General features: G+C 36.9%; 1 protein-coding gene across 1 annotated transcript; it reads left to right on the forward strand.

Annotated features, from left to right (window-relative positions):
• The first annotated feature begins 1,632 nt into the window (after positions 1-1,632).
• shtn3 (shootin 3) lies at positions 1,633-24,094 on the forward strand. The gene is made up of 18 exons (XM_077235944.1): positions 1,633-1,754; positions 1,897-1,955; positions 4,015-4,075; positions 8,963-9,057; positions 9,794-9,956; positions 10,091-10,188; positions 10,438-10,519; positions 12,204-12,298; positions 12,531-12,677; positions 14,658-14,811; positions 14,911-15,070; positions 15,183-15,253; positions 15,375-15,478; positions 16,559-16,573; positions 18,072-18,164; positions 18,414-18,534; positions 19,435-19,711; positions 21,675-24,094. Exons 1-18 carry the CDS (start codon positions 1,721-1,723, stop codon positions 21,814-21,816), a joined length of 1,971 nt encoding a protein of 656 aa, XP_077092059.1. The 5' UTR covers positions 1,633-1,720; the 3' UTR covers positions 21,817-24,094.
• Positions 24,095-24,097: the final 3 nt, after the last annotated feature.

The following is a 24,097-nucleotide window of genomic DNA, read 5'->3' on the forward strand; positions in this document are numbered from 1 at the left end:
GTGCTGGGGTTAAGTGTTGTAACTGTTGCATGTTAGGGCTGTGAAATCGTATAACGCACAGTGTAAGTGCAACAAGGGTGAGCTGAATATATCATATGCAGAAGTGGTGAAAGCTGTTGAAATGAGGATCAAATGAAGGGAAAGGAGACTAATGTCAAAAACATACTGAACAAAAGTACATGAACGTTATTGCTTGGCCAGTGCACTGCAAGTGGGTGGTCATGTTGTGTTAACATGCATTTTTGCGATAACTGTGTTGTTGATAACACACCTCAGTACTCAAGCAATACCGTTATACTTTCTAATATCTGTGCCATGATGACTTGAATATACAGCAAGATGCATTGCATGAAACTTAGCATATTTCACTAGAAACGTCTGTGTTTGCATCTGCCATCAAAATGCCAAGGACCCCTTGGTGGACAGAAACTGAGCAGTTGTTAAATATTATATGAAACTGAGTATTGTATCTTAAGCCTGGCCTATAATAATATGCGTATATTAATGCATTTATTATGCTTCCATAAAATAATCTTTTTTTGATTAACAGAGTATTGGGAATTCATTTTTTTACTTTAATTACATTTTAAAGAAATATTATAAGATAATTTTGACTTGTTGAAGCTTCTGCTAAAATTTAAAATAAAATGGATAATAGAGGATACTATCTTGTAAACAGATGACATGGATATAATAGAGATTCTTAGATGCAAAAGGTGTTATTGACTTATGTGATAGTTCAGACACTGGAAGAGGAGACGGGTTTCAGGCACATAACACATTATAGGGAGAAGTAGCAAGGTTTACTGTACATTTTCCAATATTGAGTTCCATTGTGATTTCTGTTGGGATAAGGAGGGGGATCCATCGAAAGCCCTCGGAGGTCACAGACGAGGGCACTATTGAGACACTTTTCACTAAAAGAAATCAAGATCAAAATAGGAAGACCCATATAGATTTAATGGAAGCGGGATTAGCAAAAATACATTGTTCAACCAATGCTTCTTGATGTTTTACCTTTGAATCTTCTGTATTATTCCATAGAAAAATATCTTATTAAAATTTAAATGCTTTAAATATTATTATTTTATGTTTGATACAATTAATAATGTTTATGATATTGTTTTGTATTGTAATGTGATGTCATCGATATTGTTTAATGTCACAGTAAGAAAATAAACTACTATTTTATATTAATTAAAGGACAAAATAAAACATATTTTAGCCTAATGTTATTGCAAAATAACTAAATAATCTGATAAATAATCGCTCCAAAAGAGTGGGCGGTGCTGAGCTGTTTTGGCGCGATTTCCAATTAGATTTCTGGCGAACAAAGAAGAAACTGTTTTTTTTTTTTTGGATAACTGTAGCTCTTCACCGGGAATTCATTCTCTCTTTCTTTTTAAGAGGTAAATCAAGAATCAGTAGTTCATTTAGCGTACTGAATGCACTGAAGCATCTTCGTCGTTGACTACCATTGAAACAGCCTCTGATGCTTTAAGTGGAGTTTGGCTCCCTCTCGAGGAGGGGATTTGCAGCTAGCGTCTTGTCACGTGACCAAAGTTAATATTCAGTAGTAACATTATCCTTACAGCAAATCAAGTACGTCGAACCTGACATAAGCATATTAATATTCATGAGTCAAGCCTTCGCCATAGTAGACGCCCAGGGTGATACTGGTACATTGACTGGCTGAGTCTTCTGTGTGTGAGGAGGGGAGATGATGGATGCGCCGCCGCTGACTACCGGCTGTGGTAGGCTACTGAACATTTTAAATATAACTCTCGAGTCGACTAATTTTGAATGACAACGATTTTACTGAGGAAAGCAGCAGATGAGAGGATTGTTTAAATGTTGAATGTATTGTTGTATGAGTAATTGTGTTGATTTGTGCAGTGAGTGAGATGGAGGCCGGTGGAGATGAAGAGGGAGAGGCTCGGGAGGAGAGCAAGGAGGTGAGAGAAGATGCAGGCATAAAAGAATAGATATCTTTAATGCCTTCGCGTCTATTTATTAGTTATAGCATTCTCTGTTCATGAACATACATTATTCTCAGAGTAGTGTGAAAAGGGATGTGGCTGTGTGAGTTAACCGGCTTTTTAATCCATTCGAGGGTTGACACCCTTTTCATGTGAAGGTCTGCGCATCTTTTGTATTTCATATAAGAGTGCATACAGATGATGACCTTAAATGAAAAATATTCGTTAGTTTGCTTTGACACGCATCATTTGTGGTTGCAGATAACACCTCTTAATTTCTCCATTTGTGGTTTCATGCATTTTCATATTTCGTATGTGGTTTCATTCATATTTCTAATTCTTGAATGAAACGTTCCAAATGAACTGCATTTATTTAAATCTACGAACGAATTGATGGTTTATAGTGACACAAAGGTTTCAGGTATCAGTGGACCACTATTCGTGTGGCAAGGCAACACTATTTACATGCATTTGCAATGTGAAGGAGACTTATGTAGTGCCAGGAGGTTTTCCAGAGCATTGCACCACTGGCGCTATATCTAACAAAGCCCAAAAGTATAATATTTACAGTGTAGGACCTAAGACAGGTGTATTCGTTTTGGGACACAATACATCCTTAATGAAAGATTGATATCCAATAAACTAGCAGGAACATACAGTGTATACAGTATACCCTCACATCTGTGGGAATCTGGTTCAGTAACTCAAATTGCAGAGCAACCTGTCCGAGAATCACTGATATTTATTTGCAGGTTGGATCATTTTATGAAACGCTATTGTGTTAAATGTAATGCCATGTGATTTACATTTGTGTGAATAAACACTACAGTTCAAAAGTTTGGGGTTGGTAAGAATTTTTTAATGTTTTTTTTTTAAATCCTCCTGAATTCATTCTAAATTGCTGATTTGCTGCTCAAGAAACCATTTCTTCTTATTATCACTGTTGAAAACAGTTGTGCTGCTTAAAGGGATAGTCATTAATTAGATAGTCCGTCATTAATTACTCACCCTCATGTCGTTCTAAACATTCTAAGACTTTTGTTCATATTCATATTGTTTGTTCATATTGAACACAAATGAAGATCTTTTGATGAAATCTGAGAGATTTCTGTCCCTCCATTGACAGCTACGCAACTGACTCTTTGATGCTTCAAAACGTTCATCAAGAGAACGTAAAACCAATCCATGAGAATTGAGCTGTTTAATCCAAATTTTCTGAAAAGACTCGACCGATTTATATGATGAATAGATTGAATTTAGGCTTTTATTCACATAAACCTTTATCACCTCATACATCAGTTGTGGTAAATGGAAGCTCAAGCATTTTTGCCTAACATGCAAGAACCAATTAGGTTTATTCTCGTGTGACGCAGCAGCACGTTTGAGCTTCTGCAGGAACCAATGAGCTTCGTTCTCACACATCAACCAGGTTCGGTTGAGCTTCTGTTTATATCCGCTCATCAATGGTTTTATATGTGAATAAAATATATGTGAATTAAAAATATATGTGAATTAAAGCCTAAATTAAAGCCTAAATTCAATCTGTTAATCATATAAAGCGATCAAGTCTTTTCATAAAATTTGGACTAAACTAAATTTCTTTATGAACGTGCGTAGCTGTCAATGGAGGGACAGAAAGCTCTCAGATTTCATCAAACATATCTTCATTTGTGTTCATGTTGAGTAATTAATGACACAATTTTGGGGTAAACTAACCCTTTAATATTTGTTTTGAAACCATGATATATTATTTTTCTGTACTTTGATGAATAGAAAGTTCAAAAGAAAAGCATTTTTTTAAGTAGAAAACTTTTATAACATTATACATATCTTTACTGACACTTTTGATCATTTTAATGCATCCTTGCCAAATAAAAGTATTCATTAATTTGAAAAATAATTCTTACTGACCTCAAACGTTTGACCAGTATTGTATATATAATGTTTTAGAAACTGCTGTGCTCTCAAATTGTTTAATTTGTTATAACTTCTATATAAACTTTGTCGATATGTCAACACTTGTTGTGTTTTTTAGTGCCAGAGACTCGCTGCAGAGAGAGATGAGGCTGAAAGGCAACTCAAGCACATTAAACGAGGTAAGATCAAGAAACCTGACTGTTGTGAAAGAATGTAAAGTCATCTTCTGCTATTTTTCTTCTTCTTCTATTTGTAAGGTATGTTTGTCATTCAAAGTGGGAAGAATAATATTGCAATGTGCGGTTCATAATTACTTGGATGTCATAAGTGGTAAAGCATCAGATTCATTTTCTGATCATCTGTATAGACCGGAGGTCACCAATTAGATTCCTGCAGTCCAGATCCCGGCTCAGTCTGGACCACAAATCAATTCCTACAAATGAATACAATTATACTTTTTTTTTTTTTCATAGCACCCCACGTAACCCCTGCTGGCTCTTTTACTACAAAGACTCTCCAAGAGTCTTGAGGTCGCATGAAACTGAAGTTACGATAGCCTTTTTGTCTATATTATGATGTATGTTCAAGTGGAACGGCTTCTCGGACAAGAAAACATGTTGGTTGGGACTTGATTTTGTCCATCAGAAATTGGTTGGATGGTTGTGGTTTGCTATTGCTGTAATGTCATGCGAGTGACAGGTTGTCCCGTCCTCACACCAGTAAACATCATCAGAGATGAGATGTTGCTGCAAGAGGGAGGGGAAGTTATTTAGATTGAAGATTACAAGATTTCATGATGATTCTTCTTTTAATTCTCCTCCAATTCTCCTTGGTATACCCTGTACCCATCCATCGCCTTTTTACAAAGAGGAAGAGGCGAAGATGATCTCACTTGGCTCATCCCACTAAACTGACGCTTGGTGTTGTCTTATCTCATTTCCTATCCCCTCACCGTCACCCATATCACCATTACCCAAGGGCTCTTCTGAATGGTCTGTTATTGGTAGGTGTTAGCAGGTGTTCCAGTCTCCATGGCTACTGGGAGCCAACCGTGGAGATGCATTAGTGTTAAGGTGACCTTACCTGCTTCCACTCCATTTTGTGACATGTAAGGAAACCCAGCCTCAGTTACTCGCTAATTTGTTAGCACTCTGACAACACTCTAGCGGCTGCCAGGAACCGAATCTGGAAATTGTTCTCAGGTGAGAAAATGTTAATTCTTCTCTGCATGATTGATAGGGTTTCATTTGACAGGGTTTCACTTGCTTTTAAAAAGGCCCAATGTTGAACTTTTCTATTTATGTTTAATGTAGCGAATATGTGCAGCACTGAAGAGTATTTTTTAAAGCAGATTCAACTCTAAGTGCCTTATTATTTATGTAGAAAATAGTAAAGAAAGCATATTTTTAATTCTTTGGGGACACATTCTTTTTGCTGGAGTTTTATTGGTAATATGGTATAAACAGATTTTTGTGCAATTGCTATGGTTTATTGTTACCAAATATTTTCTTAATCATAAACTTTATTCAGTGATAAAGTGTGGGATATCAGTATATAATTTTACCTGGAAGCCTATTCGGTAAATCGTTGTGAATATTAGTCATTGTGCATAACTGAATATTGAGATGAATCCAGTTTTATTTTAGACTAGTTTGCCTTCTGCTTTTAGGTAATGCTTGCTGCTCTTTTTTTATTGGTGTCCTGGAATTGTCAGACCTTCCCTAGGGAAGCAATGTAGAGCAGCTGAATTCAGCTCTCATCACTGTCTTGTTATATCACTAAATTATTAAAAATCACCAACTATGAATTATTTATCAGTAGAAAATGAATAGGCACCTTCCTTTCAACCTTCCATTGTAGTTCATGCCAAACCCCTCTTGCGCTTTCATATCATTTCTGAAATACATGTCACATTGAATACAATTTAGTGGAAATCTATTCAATATGAATGTCTTGTAAAATGTAATGTTCACAAAATGTATGGTATTTTCACAATTACCTTGTGAGTTAGGTTAGACTTTTGCACCACTCTCGTTAATTTTTCTATGTTTTGGCAGTGCATTTATTTTATAACCTCACTAAATGGCACAAACATGACACAGCAAATGTCACAGTAGTTTGCCCTACTTGCTGACATACAGGACAATAGTCTTGTGCAGAGTGCATGTGATTGGTCTGTGTTCTATTTAATGATTGGCTGCTGCAGGGGAACTGCTGTTGAGTATCTGGGAGGTACTGGATCTGTGTCTGGCAGAGCAGCTGTCTCCCACCTCCTCTTTGGGATGCTTCATTAAGAATACCCTCTGCACTTATGCAAATTAAAACACAGGCCCGTGAGTCAAGCTATCGGCCCCATTACTCAGCTAATTTACCTTTACGCTTTACATATGTTACAGTTTGTGTGTGGAAAGAGTGAAATCTTTAGGCCTATATTTACATAAAAATGAAAGCTGTTAGCATTTTAATGCAGTCTGCACATCCGCCCTGCGTTTGAAGTAGATTATAGGTTGCAAGCACAGACACAATTAGTCCTGGAGTTGAAATCAAAATTGCTGGGTGATTAAACCTGAACTGTTACGATTTATTAAAAGAGCTTAATCGCTGCGATCATGGAAGCGCTTCAGACTAAAGCCAGCCTAACATTTCCTTGAAGTGGCAGACAAATGCTTGCTGTTTCCTGTCTGCTAAGGATGCTTCTGCATTACTTTAAGCTTTCGTCTCTGTTCGACTGACTCCGCAGAGCCATATTTTGCTCATGCAGCATTAAGCGTGGTGGACTTGCTGACCTAGAATCTGCACAAAGAAGAAAGCCCAGAAGCAGCGCTCTCTCGGTTGATCATTGGAAGCCAAATGAGATGAGCAGATGAGTTTGGACTGATCTGAAAGAGAGAGCCACACCCCTTTTATTGTCCTGCTTTATTTTCATGGGCCGCACGTGCAAACTGACTCAGTGTCAGATGCAGAATTAGTGAATGACCCAGATGCAGTGTTGGGGGTAATACATTACAAGTAACACGAGTTACGTAATTTTCAAGTCACTAGTTAAGTAATGCGTTACTTTTAAACTTACAACAAAATATCTGAGCTACTTTTTCAAATAAGTATTAACAAGTATAACATGATGCTGATTGTAGTTCTAAACTAAAAGTGAGCATACATGTACTCATCTTACTTGCACAAAAACAGATTCAGTATTCCTTAAAATGAGTAAAAATTGTGAAATGCAAACTCGGAATATTACCCAAACCTGCAATAATGAAATGTTACATAACACAAGTACTGTATAGTTTATGTATTTAATCTTACTTTATTAACCAACGTCTTTGCTGATGACCTGTGATGATACAAATGGCAGATCTGTTGATTTATACAGTATTTGGCTAGTTGATGTGAAATTTCAAACAGTTTCTGCCGTGTTCAGTGTTGTGATTTTGGTTTAAAACTAATTATTATATATTCGTCTTCATGTCCTTATGTTAATTGAGAAATGTCGACAGACCTTTTATCTAGATTTGATTATATGATGTACAGTATGCTTGTAGACATTAGCCAGCATTATTGGGTCAGTGGCAGTGATGGATCAGTAAGCTAGAAAATGGAACATGGAATGGATTTTGTATGACTTTTGATCTTAATTTCTCTTATGGACTTTTGCAATACTGAATTATACGTTGCTATACTATTTTGATTTCCAGGTTTAAGCAAGTTCTCTGATTAAAGCTGTGTAAAGATGTTAAATCTGCAAACCTCACACGTCCCTGCCAGATCATTCTCTCACTGGCTCTGCAGAGCTGCTCGCTGCCTCACTGATGCCCATCATCCTGCATATTTAACAGGAATAAAGAAACAGGTGTCTTCATACTGCTGCATTTGATTATCCAATAGGATAATGTGTATTGATATATTATAAAACCAAATGTTTTAATGGTAAATCTTGTTAAATACAAGAAAAATTGGATTTGATTAAATTGAAGTACTGTTTTTTATTATTGTATTTTTTCAAAATGTGATATCAGAATCAGTTTCATGTATCAATCCCTAAATAAGGGGTCAAAGTGAGGACAAGCATTGATAACTTCCCGCTTTCCATTCTCACAATTTACAGTGTGTTACCACATAAAAAGAAAATTAGGCGAAATGTTTATTCCGAGTAAGGGCTCCAGGGCAGGCTGGTGATGTACTTTGCTGTGACTGCATGTTGCGAGACGCATCGTTCCTGCATAATTCAACAGCCTTTCATGGTATAATGTTTAATAAAACCCCTCTCTTGATAATTTCCAGTGAAATGCACAGACACAAACGATGCATTTACCATTTTATTTTGACCGTACACATATTGTGTTATATTTGATTTAAAAATATCATTAATTTTCAGTTTACCATTTTAAAGAACTGCAGAAAGTTTAGGTTTTTATATTTTTAGAAATAGTGCAATGCACTAAACACAAACGACTTGTTTTGGAGCCTCTTTGATATGAGCTGCTCTGACATTTGCGATGACATCCAATCCTCTATTTGAGAGGCCAGTGTAGTGTATAGAGTTTCAGTCCATCAATGGTACCCAAAGTGTTGGGAAATGGTCCCCATTGTGAGCATGTAACTGACAACTGTCTATCTCATTAGACTCCGGTAATGTGTCACTGATAATAGAAGCACATCTAAATGAAAACGTACTTATACAACCTTATACAGTTGCTATTTCTGTTGCGGTTTCCTCATATTAAATATGTTGTATAATACAAAGAACCGTTTGTGGATCATTTCTGTGCATCCGGATTTGACACACCCCTCATGAACTGTGTAGAAGATAGTGTGATGTTCACTTCAAGAAATACTGTAAAGAATATAGATGAAAACATGACTATACTCCCACTTTTATTGCCATGGGAACAGGCTTATATAGCTTCCTAGCTGATGCTTATATCTAAAATGTGCATCTGTCATACAGGGCTGTATTTCTATAGAGTTACTTCTAAAGAGCACAGTTCCTGCATGATGGATTGGACTGTAAATATGACGTGCTGTGCTTTCATTTACTCATAAATGCATTTCCTTTCTTTGCACAGTTTCCCAAATGGTGATCGAGGAGGTGAACGTACTACAGACTCAGCTTGAGATTGAGAAATCTTGCCGGGAAAATGCAGAGGCTCTGGCTACCAAGGTGTTAATCCAACAATATTATTCTTCGGTTTCGTCGGAAAACCTTAAAAGCCCTGAGATACTCACAGCGAAGTTCTTTTATGCTCTTCCCTTCGTGGGACTGTTAGCAAACATTCCAACGCCAACCAAGCTGCCGAGAGCTACTTTTATAAGAATATGTAAACATATGCCGCATGCTTTCCACTCAGTAACAAAAAATAAACACACAAACGTTCTTACTCACGTTTGACTCTGATGGACTAAACAGAATAAATTGACCGGGAGAAGATTTACTCAAGAAGGCGCATGTCCTCACAGAGCACATTTATGTATTGTTACGGACCAATGGAAGTCCAGCCAGGCGAAGTTTTCCGGAAAGTTAGATTTTGCAAGCTTTTTCTAAATCTGGAAACAAACTCCAAACAAACTTTATTTTGGCCTGATTTTGTTAAAAATGACGTCACACCAGTCCGTTCGGCAATTTCGCTTGAAATATCTCAAGGCTGTAATGATTTTGTCCAGTTATTTTTGTTTGTTTACATCTTCAGGCTCTTCTAGAAAGCAATTTCTACTAGAAAACAAATTCTGGAGTCAACATGATTATTGTTAAACAAAAGGAGAAATTTTGAAGAATGAGAATTGAGAATCGGATCAGTCTAATGAATGATTTAGACTATTGTCGGATGTGCCAAGGAGAGCTATGGCAAAAGTCAAAACTTTTCTGATAATTTATGGTCTTAAATTTTGATCACTTTCAGTTGAACTGCGAGAACAGGAAGCTGAAGTATTTGAGCCTGTCCTCACGGCCGTGTCTGGATGAGCTGCTGCCCAGTATTTCTGATTGCATTTCCCTAGAAGAGGAGACTGAACAACAAGATCCCAGCTCTGACCCCTTTTCTCAGTACAAGCTGCAGGTCAAAGGTAAATACCATAATACCAGTGTATTAAAATGGGATGCAGTTTATAAATAAGCCTGTGTACAATTTCCTTCACCAAGGAATCTGTCATCATAAACATCAATGTTACGTCCATTCCAAATTCTCATTTGTCCACAGATCTCCAAGAAACCGTGAGTTCTATGCTGGAGGAGAAGAAGCAGTTGGCCGGTCAGCTTCAAGAGCAGCAAAGGAAGATAGAGGAGTTGACAGCACTTGTGAGTAGCAAAGCAACTCCTTTACCTTTTACTCCGAATGAAAGGCTGAGCTCAGTTAGGCTTGACGGCAGTGGATGGGGGCCTGGTATGCAAAGTGTCATTCAGTATTTTAACCTGTTCATAAATAATAAATGATCTTGAAATGAAGCCTGTGGTATTGCTGATCCTAAAAGGATATCAGAGTAACCATGTCTAATTGAGTTTCTTTGCTGATAGTTTCTCAAATATGTGCCTTATGCTGATTTACAGACTGAAAAGGAGCAGGCTGAGATGAAGGAGCTTTATAAAACCATTGAGCAGCAAAGCAAGACCATTAAGAGGTACAACAGGGGTGAGTATGGAGGTTGTGCATACAGAGCCTCTTCATTTCCTCACTTGTATTCAAATCCATGAGCATGACATCATCTCAAATGGCCTGCAGTGCATCTGTTCATGTGCCTTCCAAGAAGATTAATGTTCCCCACCAGCCCACTCACTACCGGCCGCACGTCAAAGTCCTTGATCAAATTATCTGTAAAAGATTCACAACAGGAAGTCCCTCTGTTCCAGCTGGGGGTGATGCACTTTGTTTTGACATCCTCCCAGCTCCCTCTTTTTTCATTTGTGTTATTACTCTGACTGGAATATTGGAAACAGCAGTGCTCAGGTCATATACTGTACTGACTTACTCTTCTGAGTTAGTGGGTTTTAAATGGTTATTTTTAAACTAACTGTTTCACCTAAGAAATCTGATTGAAGGAGTCACATTGTAAAATTGCTCATATAAGTGCACATGTGATTGAATATCGGTTGAATAATACATGAATGTGTCACTGTTCATTAGGGCTAGAAACCGAGAATCGGTTCTTATTTTGAACCAGTTCCATTTGCAAAGAATACCATTAAAGTAAAGAGACAATACAACCAAAAGATGTTTCCACAAGTAAATTACTATTATGAGCTGGTTCTTTTTAATGAAAATACCTAAATGCTTAAAAATCTCCAAAAGGTTTCTACCGTTCAAAAGTTTGGGGTCGGTATGCTTTTAAAGAAGTCTTTAATGCTCATCAAATATGTGCTGCTTAATATTTTGGTGGAAACTGGGATATATATGTTTTGCAGGATTGAATAGAAAGTTAAAAAGAACAGCATTTATTTGAAGTAGAAATCTTTAAACATTATAAATGTCTTTCCTGTAACAATTGATCAACTTTACTGACCCCAAACGTTTGAACAGTATGAATTCTGACATAAAGCAACTCTTTTTATTTACTGTATACCAGTAACTAAAATAATCATTAATGTAAAATTGGAACCAGTAAATTCCTTGCGATTCCCATCCGTACTATCCATCAAAATATATGATATTTGCCTTACTAGGGATGCACGATATATCGGCCACCATATCGGTATCGGCCGATATATTTTCATTTTTAATATTATCATTATCGGTCCGATAAAAAGATTTGCCAGATTCTTAAAGCTGATAAGTAATGGATTATGTCCTTCAGGTGAGACACTTCAGATGCATATTGTTCGCCATTATGGTTTCGAATTGCTTGAAATATAATTAGAATAGTTTTTTTTTTTTTTGGTAAGGAAAGTTGGTCATAGAAGTGTAAAGAAAAAAATCATTTTAAAACTTACACTGGTTCAAACTAGGCTACAGGTCTATTGCTTTATTAGAATAAATAAAGTATCATTAGAAATAAAAATCTTTAAACATTATAAATGTCTTCACTGCCACTTTTGATAATTTTGATCAATCTTACTGACCCAGTAACAGTGTATGGTTAAAGCAGTATTTTTTACTACTATATTTATAGTTAGAACCAATAATTTTTCATTTACTGAAAGAATCATTAATGCAAAAGTGGAACCAGTAAATTTTCTTCGATTCCCATCCATACTGTCCATACAATAGTCTATGCCGGTCATAATGTGTCTATTATGATATTTATTTGCGTTATACCTGAAAAAGCCTTACAGGGATTTTGCCGAGCCTATTGCTTTATTATCATTGTTTGTCTCTTTAGTGTCTATGATGGCCACTCATGAGTATGAAAACATTAAGGAGCATCTGGATTTGGAGATGAGCCTCAGGCAGAAAGCAGAGACCTATGCACATGAGGTATGGGACAAAACACATCTCAATTCACTTCATCAGTACACGGGTGACAGGACAACTTCAGTCCCAGCCCTGGTGACCTCAAAATCCTTGCAAAAGACAAGATAGTTGTATTTATTGACTGTAGAGTTTGAATTGTGTGTGGCTGCCTGCATCACAGTATGTTTCGTTTCCTTTAGTTGTTGGAGAAAAGCATCTGAAATAGTTGTTTCCTCAAGTTTATTTTCTCCTGTAGATGTTGGTGAAGCAAAAAGAAGCAAACAGACAGAGCATGATTCTGCTGCAACAGGTAGATCCCAGCATTCAACTACTCAAAGCTTTGGAAGATTTGGCCAATGTGACCAAAACATTAGAAGAAGAGAGAATACAGCACCAAGACAAGGTAGGGTCTTATTCCCATGAACACAATAAGCCTGATAAGTAACCAGGAATTGCATGATAGGATTAGACAATGGAATTAAATCTAAAACCCATTTTCAGTTATTTAAACCAGTCATCTAGGGCTTTTTATAGACATAAATCCTTTCATAACTATTAATCCCCTAATGTTCGTTTTTATTTTTATAATTTCGCAAACGGTTTTGTCTGTGGTCTTATTCACTAGCCACACACAATCCAATTTAAGCAGGCACTAAATGGAATGAAAAAGTGCTGTGCATGCATCTAACTTACTTAAAGTTTTCATTAAAAAGTGTTAAAAGGTAAATGCAATCTTAAATATTTCAATAGTATTTTAACATTTGCAGCACATATCCATGCATGCGGGGAAGTTGGCATTTCAGACAGCTGATTCAGGTGTCTGGTGTCTGGTTGAGTGATGCTGTACAATCCCAGTAGACTAGAATATGCCAGATCATAGACCACATTCATTGTTTTTTTTTCATCCGGGTCTCCTGAGGCTCTTCTCTTCTACATTTGCATCCTCAGCAGTTACATCTAATAGTTTTCAAACCACATTAAATGACAAACCACATTAAATGACAAACCACATTAAATGTATGTGAGTGGCTGTCAACCCAACCACAACTATATTAAACCAACAAAAATCTCAGAGCACCAGAGGAGACAGATGCATTCAACAGCTTTCTGTGACAGCAAATAAAGAATTCCCAGATCATCAGATACTTTTTACACAATAGTTACTGATTGGAGGAGCTAGGAATCAGAGCTAGGCAATATTCTGTTCATGCAGGCAGTGACAAAAGGGCAATTGCAGCATTACTAATACTAACATATACAGCACTGTTGTGTCATCAGTCAATATACAGTCTGACCCACAATTCAAATCCAAAGAGCATGGATCCTAACTTCAGACGTCACATAATCAATAGGCTATGTTAGCAAAACCTTGTTTGCAAGTCAGCCTGTAAATATGAACTAATTCTGTACCAGAGTCAAGGACATTTGAAATTTTGTACCGGTTTGGGTTCCATTCGAGTTTATTGTCCCAATTCAATCTAAAAGAATAAAAAAAGTCTATATGAACAAATCATTTCAATAAAACTGTTTATGGGCATTTAGCTCAATGTTGGAGCATTCAAATCCTCCTGGGAATAAAATTTTTACGAGCTGGGAAGTCGACTGCATTAAAATAGCTTGGGTTGGAGCAGCTCAACTAACAAAACATTTTTTGTCCCATTATTTCTGAATGTTCTTTGAATGTTTTAAAATGTCCAGTTGTTTAAAAAGTTTTCTTCATTATAGGGAACATTTAATTTGATCATTATGCAAACATTACGGGAATGGTACTTTATAATGTTCTCTAAACATTCTGAAACAAGTAGTAACATTTTAAAAATGTTAGACGAACATCCAACTCAAATTTTTAGAAAAAGACATTCCATGAACACTGTATTGACATTGTTTTTGTGCTAACATTTTGAGAACATTATTAGAGACCAGATAACTTTGAACAAACATTATATTATTGCTGGAAAAATGTTTGTTCATAATCCTGCAAGATCTTTAGCCAAAGTTCTCAGAATGTTCCTTATTAGCTGGGAAGATGGTGTGTGCTTTTTCTACATAAAATTCAAAAAAAGTTTCTACAAGAATATGCACAATGATAAATAAAATATATATTTTACATATTTTAACACAAAAAAACAATAAGGTGCTGTAAAATAAATCATTATATATTATATGGTCATTGTGTAATTCTAGGATATCCACATTAAACTTAGTTTTATTGTGAATAAAAAAAAAAGTTTTTTGTTTATTTTAATAAATTTACCATTAATATAGGCCCGACATGTTTTCTCACTGGTACGCCCTCAACTCGGAGACTTAAATAAAATCTGTGCATTCAAGTACAATCTTTTCAACATTACTTGAACGTATCATATGTCCCATTTGTTTGCAGGTTAAGGCTCTGGAGGCTGAACTGGAAGAATGTGCTTTGCGTAAGCAGCTAGTTCAACTGCAAAGGCAACTAGAGATCTTAGATGAAGAAAAGAAAGAGACGGAGGGACGACTGCAGGAGGAAGAGAAGAAAAACAGTGTTTTGGAAATGAAAGGTAAAATTAAGGATGATTTTAAATTTGAAGGCCAGATACTACAACAGCACAACACTCAGAAACATTAACATCCCGGCATCCTTTTGTCGTTTGTCACAGTGAAAGATCTGCAGGAGGAGAGGAAGAGCTGTGATTCAGCATTAGCCCCCTCCCCTGGGACCGCTCCTCCCCCAGCCCCTCTTCCTCAACCACCTCCACCTCCCCCACCGCCCCCTCCTCCACCTCCCCCACCTCCTCCGTCCCGCTGCAACCCCCTCAGGTAACGCCCCACTTTACTGCACTGAAGCCAGACTGTCATATACCATCATTAAAACAGCTTTGTTCTTCATCCCTGCTGTGAACGTCTAATTATATTTCTTTGTTTACGGCAGCTCTCTCATTGCGATTATGAGGAAATCTTCCAAGGGAGGTAAAGGAAGCCCAAAACAAGAGCAAGCCCCAGGTGATTGTCCCCTTTTCCCTATAGTAAGAATGGTGTATTTTTATTCTGTTGCCCTTTTATTGGTGCCCTGACAAACACTCTCTCTCTCTCTCTCTCTCTCTCTCTCTCTCTCTCGATGCAGCAACTGAAGCTGTGGATGATGTTAAAGTGAAAGCCGTCAATGAGATGATGGAGAGAATTAAACACGGAGTGGTTCTCAGGCCTGTGAAGAGTCAGGACACTAAGGTTGGATAAAATTCCGAATTTTATCGGCTCTCTTTATGAGTTGAAATTTGAATCGAATTGGGCACCCCATATGATTTTGAATTGTAAATTACAGGAAGAGGAATATGTCATATTGCATTTGCAATTAAAATAAATTTAACACAGTCACACAGCAGAACAACTTGATTCACACATAACCAAGTAAAATGGCAAAAACAAACACATTAATGTTTAAGGGTTCTACTTAGTAAACTTGCTTCATGTTGTTTGGCTCTATTGTGAAGATGTTCGGGTAAAGCTAAGCATTCTGTGAAATTGAGTGTACTTCCATGATGGTCTATAAAATATAAAATAAAATATAAAATATAGACTAAACACAAAACGCAGACTAAGGCATTAATATGTGCTTTTATAAGTACTAATAAACAGTCAATATCCTAGTAATATGCATGCTAATAAGCAACTATTTAATTGTGAGAATTTGACCCTAAACTAAAGTGTTACAATTTTAATAAATTATAATAAAATGTATTTTTTTTCCTTTGAAGACTGCAGTAATGATGATGAAAATTCAGCTTTGCATCAGTGTCATTTGATCCTTCAGAAATCATTCTAATAATATGATGATTTGCTGCTCAAGAAACATTTCTTCTTATTATTATCAATGTTGAAAACCGTTTTTTTGGAAACCATTTTTCAGGATTCTTTGATAAATTTGTAAAGCTCAAACTGACAGCATTTATTTGAAATATAAATATTTTGTAACATTAAATGTCACTTTTGATCAAATATTTTATTAATTTATTATTGCACTTGTTCTTTAATGCTAAAAAATTACTTTTACAGCAATACTTTTAAAATAATTAAAATTTAATTCCTTCCAGTTTAATTTCTTAAAATTTCTTAATTTCTTAAATTCAAATTGCAATCATACATCTTGTTTGCAACTCCAATTCAAATTCAGAAACTACATTTAAATTTAATAGACATTTTTATTCCGTTGTAAATGTTACATTGGTTATGAATACATTGTGTGTACTGACTGGTGGTCTGTTGTGTTTTTCTACTCTGTACCATCATCTGCTGACCTCATCGTTGCAGAGATTTGGCACGAAGGTATGTTCAACTCACACATATTGTTTACAGTGTTTAACAACAGTCATCACACCAGATCATTGTTCCACGTGCAGCAGTGTTAACAGTTCAGACGGCTCTATTACAATCAAAGGAAATCTTGTGTTTTACAACTCAGCACTATTTTGTCAATACTAAGTCAAGTCAAGTCAAGTCACCTTTATTTATATAGCGCTTTTTACAATACAGATTGTATCAAAGCAGCTTCACAGTGATAACATGAAAATAATATAACAGAGTTTGTTTCTAAAAGAAAATTGAGTCAACGTCCACCTTAAGTAAGGCAGATCAATAATATTATTGAATATTAAATGTCCCCAACTAAGCAAGCCAAAAGCCAAGGCAACAGTGGCAAGGAACCAAAACTCCATCAGGTGACAGAATGGAGAAAAAAACCTTGGGAGAAACCAGACTCAGTCGGAGGGCCAGTTCTCCTCTGGCCAACGAAGGAACAGTGCATGATTTATGATTCGGGCAGCATTACAAGTCAGATTGGATCGGAACATTTCGAATATTTATCCATTTCCATCTTTTGGAAGTCCACGTAATCACGCCGGTGTTGAGACGAGTTGTTGAGGATCAGTGCCGTCCACCATAGAGGGTCCATATCGCCGGTGTTGAGTCGTCTCTTCACAGGCTTTGTGATTGGCGTATCTGAAGTCTCTGTGAAAGGCTGGATACAAACTGGAGCTGACGAACGCCGTTTTTCTCGGGACTCGCGTCCCGAGATAACAGCAGAAAAGCAAAAAGGGAAAATAATTAGCCTAGCTGCTGTTCATAATGATTTCCATAACACGGGCGTAAATGATAAAAAACATGAAGACAGTGATTCTTGCGTCCCAGAGTCACCCCCCTCCGTCCCCCACTCAACTCAGCCCTGCTTACTGACTCTGATTGGTTGTTTCTGACCGGGAGCGGTGTATTTCTGCAAATGCCAATAGGACCACAGGGAGGAGCCAGAGGAGCTTGATTTTTTCACAGATTATCTGTCTCATATTCTACTGTCAGGACATAAAGACAGTTTTAACAAATATTTGTTTACAAAAGTTAACTACTGGAGCTTAAATCACCAGTGTTATTTATATACTTTTATAGTATTTAATAAAAAATTTAATTGGTTATTATTTTTACATTTTCATTTTTAAATTAAATTAAATAAGTTTTAAGAATTTTGTTATTTTTTCTGTAATTTTTATTAGATTCTTTTAACATTTCCATTGAGCTTTAGTTTAAGTCATTTTACTTCTACCTAAACAAATTTATTTCATTTAGCTGATACGGCAACATTTTTATTTTTGTTTTTCATCTAATATTTACATTTTATTTTATCTCAGGTTTATTATTAATTACCGAAAATGTTTTTTTTTAATAGTTTCAGGTAAAAATAACAACAGTGATATTATATCATATAATGGTTTTTTTGTGAAATATTTTGTGATTTGATCATATAATGTAAGTTTTCTTTGTTCCTGATCCACAGCAGCCGATCCCAGTAGCAGTTCCAGCAGCAGCAGCAGCAGCAGTGGAGGAAAAGCACCAAGAAAGTGCAATGGAAGAGCTGAAAGGCATTCTGGTAGGCTTTCTGATTAACTGATATTTATACCCACTTGTTACAGTCATCTGCTGATCCACAGATTACAGAAATCCATCCCATCATATGTTTGTTTACAACTAATAGTTCTATGATGATGATCATGGTGTTCAGTAATGGTTGTACAAATAAATGCATAACATACTAAAGTATTCTTTGCTTAGAAATGCCAAGATGCCAAACTCAGCAATGAATCATTCATCAAATTCTGTTCTCTCTCTGATCCTATAGGAGACGGTGAAGAAGAGTCCCAGTCGTGGGTTTCAGGAAGTGGTTCATACTAAAAAGGACAGTGAACTGGAAGTAATTCTGAGGAGGAGACGTAAACAGGCCTGTGATCCCGACACAGAAGGCAAGAGGATAAACACTACCCTCCAAGAAACATGAAATAGTTGAACGTATATGCATTTACTGTTGAAACAGGAAGTATTACATATATTTATCAAAGGGCTTTTAAAATAGCCTGTAAGTTCTACACAGCTAACAAAAATTTGTTCTAAGAATGTTTGCTAACATTCCCATTAAGCTTCTTGGTAATGCAAACACTAAGAAAACATACCATTTTATCTTTTTGCAAACATTATGGGAATGTTACTTTCAAAGTTCTCTAAACATTCTGAAACAAGTTGTGACGTTTAAAAAATGTTAGACAAACGTTCCAGAAAAAAGCATTTAATGAATGATGTATAAATAATGTTTTTGTGCTAACATTTGGAGAACATTATTAAAGACTTGGTAACTTTGAATGAACATTCTATTAATGATAGAAAGAAAACAATTTTCATAACTTTGTAAAGTTCTGGGAACGTTCCCTGTGAACTGGGTAGTTGACAACCATGAACCATTTGCTACTTTCTATTGCTAGGCTATTTTGATTGGACAGAATCTGTGTAATGCAGGCGGAGTAATTATTATTTTTGCTTATATTTCCAGGAAGAGAGAACCTGTATATTTTAAATGTATATACTGTATCTAAGTTAATGTCAGTGTTTAGTAGTAAACTAGCATGTAGAAAAAAGCTAATAGGCATGGACTAATAGCTACAAAAGTATAATTTGATGTCTTTAAGTTGTGGTGATGATGAAAATGACATTAATAAGTAAAAGTGCAATGTGTCCTTTTGTTGGCACTGTAAACTTTTTCTATGTTTATGACCTAAAATAAATGTTTGGATATAGGATTATTGAAAATACCCCGAGTATTCTGCATAACTCGAGCGAATAATGACACTCCTTCATCTGTTGCTCTGTAGATGATGGGCAACTGAGTAAAGTCTCGTCATCAAACAGCCTGAACGGGCGACACAGTTCTGACTCTGGCAAAGACACAGAAGGGCCAGGCAGTAGCTCTCTGTCAGGCAGTGAGCGCGGATCAAGAACCAGCTCAGACTCGGGCCGAGAGCCAGCCATGGCTCCACAGAGCTCAGATTCTGGCATGGAGTTCAAAAGAGGCGCACAGACAGACAGTGTCTGCAGATCTCTCTCTGAGAAAGAACCCACTGAGCCGGTCACCAACGGCTGCTGTTCAAGGTAAGGTTAAGCTCACACAACTCATTTGTTCAGCAGTCAACCACAATAAATTGATTAAGATTGGGTTTTGTTACCTATTTTGCGAGATGTTAAAGTGCCCCTATTATGCCATTTTAAAGATTCCTAATTTAGTTTCGGAGGTATCCTACAATACATGCATCCGGTCAAAAAACACTTTAATTTTCTCATATTATACACATACATAAAGGATTATTAGGAACACCTGTTCAATTTCCCTTTAATGCAGTTATCTAAACAACCAATCACATGGCAGTTGCTTCAATGCATGTAGGGGTGTGGTCCTGGTCAAGACAATCTCCTGAACTCCAAACTGAATGTCAGAATGGGAAAGAAACGGGAATGCCAGACGGGCCGGTCTGAGTATTTCACAATCTGCTCAGTTACTGGGATTTTCACGCACAACCATTTCTAGGGTTTACAAAGAAGGATGTGAAAAGGGAAAAACATCCAGTATGCGGCAGTCCTGTGGGCGAAAATGCCTTGTTGATGCTAGAGGTCAGAGGAGAATGGGCCGACTGATTCAAGCTCATAGAAGAGGGACATTGATTGAAATAACCACTTGTTACAACCGAGGTATGCAGAAAAGCATTTGTGAAGCCACAACACGCACAACCTTGAGGCGGATGGGCTACAACAGCAGAAGACCCCACCAGGTACCACTCATCTCCACTACAAATAGGAAAAAGAGGCTACAATTTGCAAGAGCTCACCAAAATTGGACAGTTGAAGACTGGAAATAGTTGCCTGGTCTGATGAGTCTCAATTTCTGTTGAGACATTCAGATGGTAGAGTCAGAATTTGGCGTAAACAGAATGAGAACATGGATCCATCATGCCTTGTTACCACTGTGCAGGCTGGTGGTGCTGGTGGAATGGTGTGGGGGATGTTTTCTTGGCACACTTTAGGCCCCTTAGTGCCAATAAGGCATCGTTTAAATGCAACGGCCTACCTGAGCATTGTTTCTGACCATGTCCATCCCTTTATGGCCACCATGTACCCATCCTCTGATGGTTACTTCCAGCAGGATAATGCACCATGTCACAAAGCTCGAATCACTTCAAATTGGTTTCTTGAACATGACAATGAGTTCACTGTACTAAAATGACCCCCACAGTCACCAGATCTCAACCCGATAGAGCATCTTTGGGATGTGGTGGAACGGGAGCTTCGTGCCCTGGATGTGCATCCCACAAATCTCCATCAACTGCAAGATGCTATCCTATCAATATGCGCCAACATTTCTAAAGAATGCTTTCAGCACCTTGTTGAATCAATGCCATGTAGAATTAAGGCAGTTCTGAAGGCGAAAGGGGGTCAAACACTGTATTAGTATGGAGTTCCTAATAATCCTTTAGGTGAGTCTACATCCCAGCATCACCTCTTTTCTCGCAGGGTCTGAAACGGTTTGATAATGGATCCAGTCTCTCTAAACCCCTCCTTTCTGAGAGCGTACTCTGCTCTGATTGGTCAAATGGCCCAGTGTGTTGTGATTGTTCTACAATTACATTGCGTGTCAGAAACAAAACACCCATTACCATACTAAAACCATGAATTTCAGCCCTGGAGGCTTCCCCAGCGCTTAATAGACATTGATAGGAACAGTAACGATGGCGTCAGTTTTACCGTATCAATTCGAGCCCGAGTCCTCATCCATGCAAAGTGGTTTTGCTTTCACAGCGCAGAAAAGATTTGAAATACTGACGACTCGTTTCAGGCAGTTCAGAATCAGTTTTTTCTTTTGGGAGACAATACATCCATTTATCTGCATTTTGATCTTTGAAACTTTGTAGACCTTTTACATTCACAGCTACTGTATATTAAACACTACATGAAAGGTAATATCTAAAAAAACTTAGTAGGGGCACTTTAATATGGCATCTGTATATAAATATTATAGTCTGTTCAATTTTGTTGTAATTTTTGCATATATTTTTATGATCAGTGAAGTGAAGGATGGAGATCCAGAGAAGTGGGCAGGGCCCAACGGGATTGGCCATATGGGTGCAAGTGAAGACCTGCAAACCATCAGCTCCTCTGCACAAAGCACCAATGCAGCAAACAGTAGCACAGATGCCGAATGTTAACGGCAAGTGGCGCTGCAAGGACCGCTGGATTATTTGCACAAAACCATGCTTTCTAAATTAGTTTGTTCCAAATTTAAAATCAGCTGGTCATATTTCAAATTATTATAGAAAAATCATTTCATCATTTTCAGCTTGATTACAATTACACTTTGAAAAAAAAAAACATCTTACCAGACACTTTTTTTTGTTGTTCCTTTCATTGACAATGTACTGTACCTGCCTTTACCAATTATAAACACAGGGTGTTTAGATATTAGGGACATCTGTCATACACTTCAGATTCATTCTATAATTGCTATTAGATTCATCTTAGATTCATGGATTCAACATCTGAGTCGCATTTCCATAAAAATGCAAGCAAGGAAACTTTAACGATGAAGTGTGTAATTTCTGTGGCACTAGCAGCAGAATTTGAGTCGATCTGAATAAGGAAGTCTGTGATACCTGAAGGATCCTTTAGCATTCCCATTAGTCTCAATTGACCCCATTGACTTTCATTGTATGGACAAGAGCAGTTGACACATTATTCCTTTTTGTTACACAGAACTATACCTTTAAGAAAGATGCATTTTGCTTGCTAACCAGTCAAACCTTGATGCCTCAGGCCCAATTGACAATTCTCAATCGATGTGTGAGTTAAGGATTACCTGTTTGAGCAATGGCGGATGCTGCAAGTAGCACAGAATTTACTTCATGTTTAATGCAAAGCAGCAGAACAATCCTGGCAGAATCACTGCACTGCACATCATGGCACCTTTGTTGTTCTAAAAAGGTCCTAAGTGTGAACTAGACTATCCAAACATTAATCAAGAGATGCAATTATAAGCCATGTAATCCATTTTACCTTAAAGAGGAACTGTGGTGGTCTGTTCTGTCTACCTCTTAAGACACACCTCTTGGGGATTTGAGATCATACATCCTAGATATTAGGAAAATGAATACCATCAAGTCATGGAGGGCTACACACGCATGTCTTCCGCCGTGGCGTTTCCAAAACTTTGCACTGCATGAATGCACTGTACAAAAGTTTGGCTTTGATTGACAGTTGCGTCTTGATTAGATCTGCTCTCTAACTCAGAGCTGTTCCAATGCAATATCATCTGCAAATTGTAATATTGTGCAGGATCAGGCTGCCTCTAATAACTGCGAATATTTGCCTTGTGACTCCTCTTGACTCTAAGTGGATCATGTTAATGGTACGACGTGAGTAATATTAATGAGACAGTAGAGTTCTGGCCATCTCATTTGTCTTGTTCTTATTGCCCAGCTAACAGGGAACGTTCCCAGATCTTTGGCTAATGTTCTGTTATGAATAAATGTTCTTCCTGTAACGTTTGTTCAAAAGTTATCTGGTGTTTAATAACATTCTTAAAATGTTATTTATACATTGTTCATGGAACTTTTTTTCTGAAATGTTTTAGTTTTTCAAACGTTTTTTAAACGTTACTCCCAGAGAATAGACAACTCAAAAGTAAAAATTCTCATAATGTTTGCAAAATTATAAAATGTAACGTTCCCTTAATGTTTTCTGTAATATTTGCATAACCAAGAATGTTTTTTTTTTTTTTTTACATTTCAAAACTGGACGTTTTGAACACTGAGAGGACATTCAGAAAATAACGATTTCATAACTTAATGGGAACGTTAGAAAAACGTTCTTAGGGCTCTTTCACACAGAATGTGCTTTGAAAAACGAAAGAGATTCATCTTATGGCAGTTGAATGGGGAAAAAACGTTGAACTGGTTTTAATTTGAGCACCACGTTTTTTAGAACGCCGTGTCAATATATTTTTGTTAGCTGGGTGGTCTGAAGTCTTGATATCAGGCTATCTGACAGCTGCAATAATATATGGCCAATAATTGCAAATACTGAGTTACTTGTGGTTGCAATTATGTATCATTTGTCAGAAAATCTGAATTGTTTTATTATATATTCTTGTCTTCACCCTGTCATCATAGAGTTTTTAATAACCCACATTGACGTGACTCATTTACACTCTTTTTTATTGTAGGAGACTTGTTTAAATTGCTCCTTAATTTCTCACCACCTCTGGATGTTTTGGCCTTAATGTTTGCACCACTTCTTCCTTTTCGGCCTTATTGGAGTGTAGGCTTTTGTATAAGAATTCTGAGAGTTGATTGATCTGACTTGTGATCTTGAAATGAGTGTGTTTTGAAGCTTAACCTGAGTGTACCTGTTTTTATTTGACCTGATCTAAACCTTCCTCTTCAACATACCTTTTAAACTCAACTGAATAAACTTATGAAGAAACACAAACTG

The sequence above is a fragment of the Siphateles boraxobius genome, unplaced genomic scaffold, assembly GCF_051911475.1.
Source record: "Siphateles boraxobius isolate OS27281-9 unplaced genomic scaffold, OSU_SipBor_1 2, whole genome shotgun sequence".
NCBI classification, from domain to species: Eukaryota; Metazoa; Chordata; class Actinopteri; order Cypriniformes; family Leuciscidae; genus Siphateles; species Siphateles boraxobius.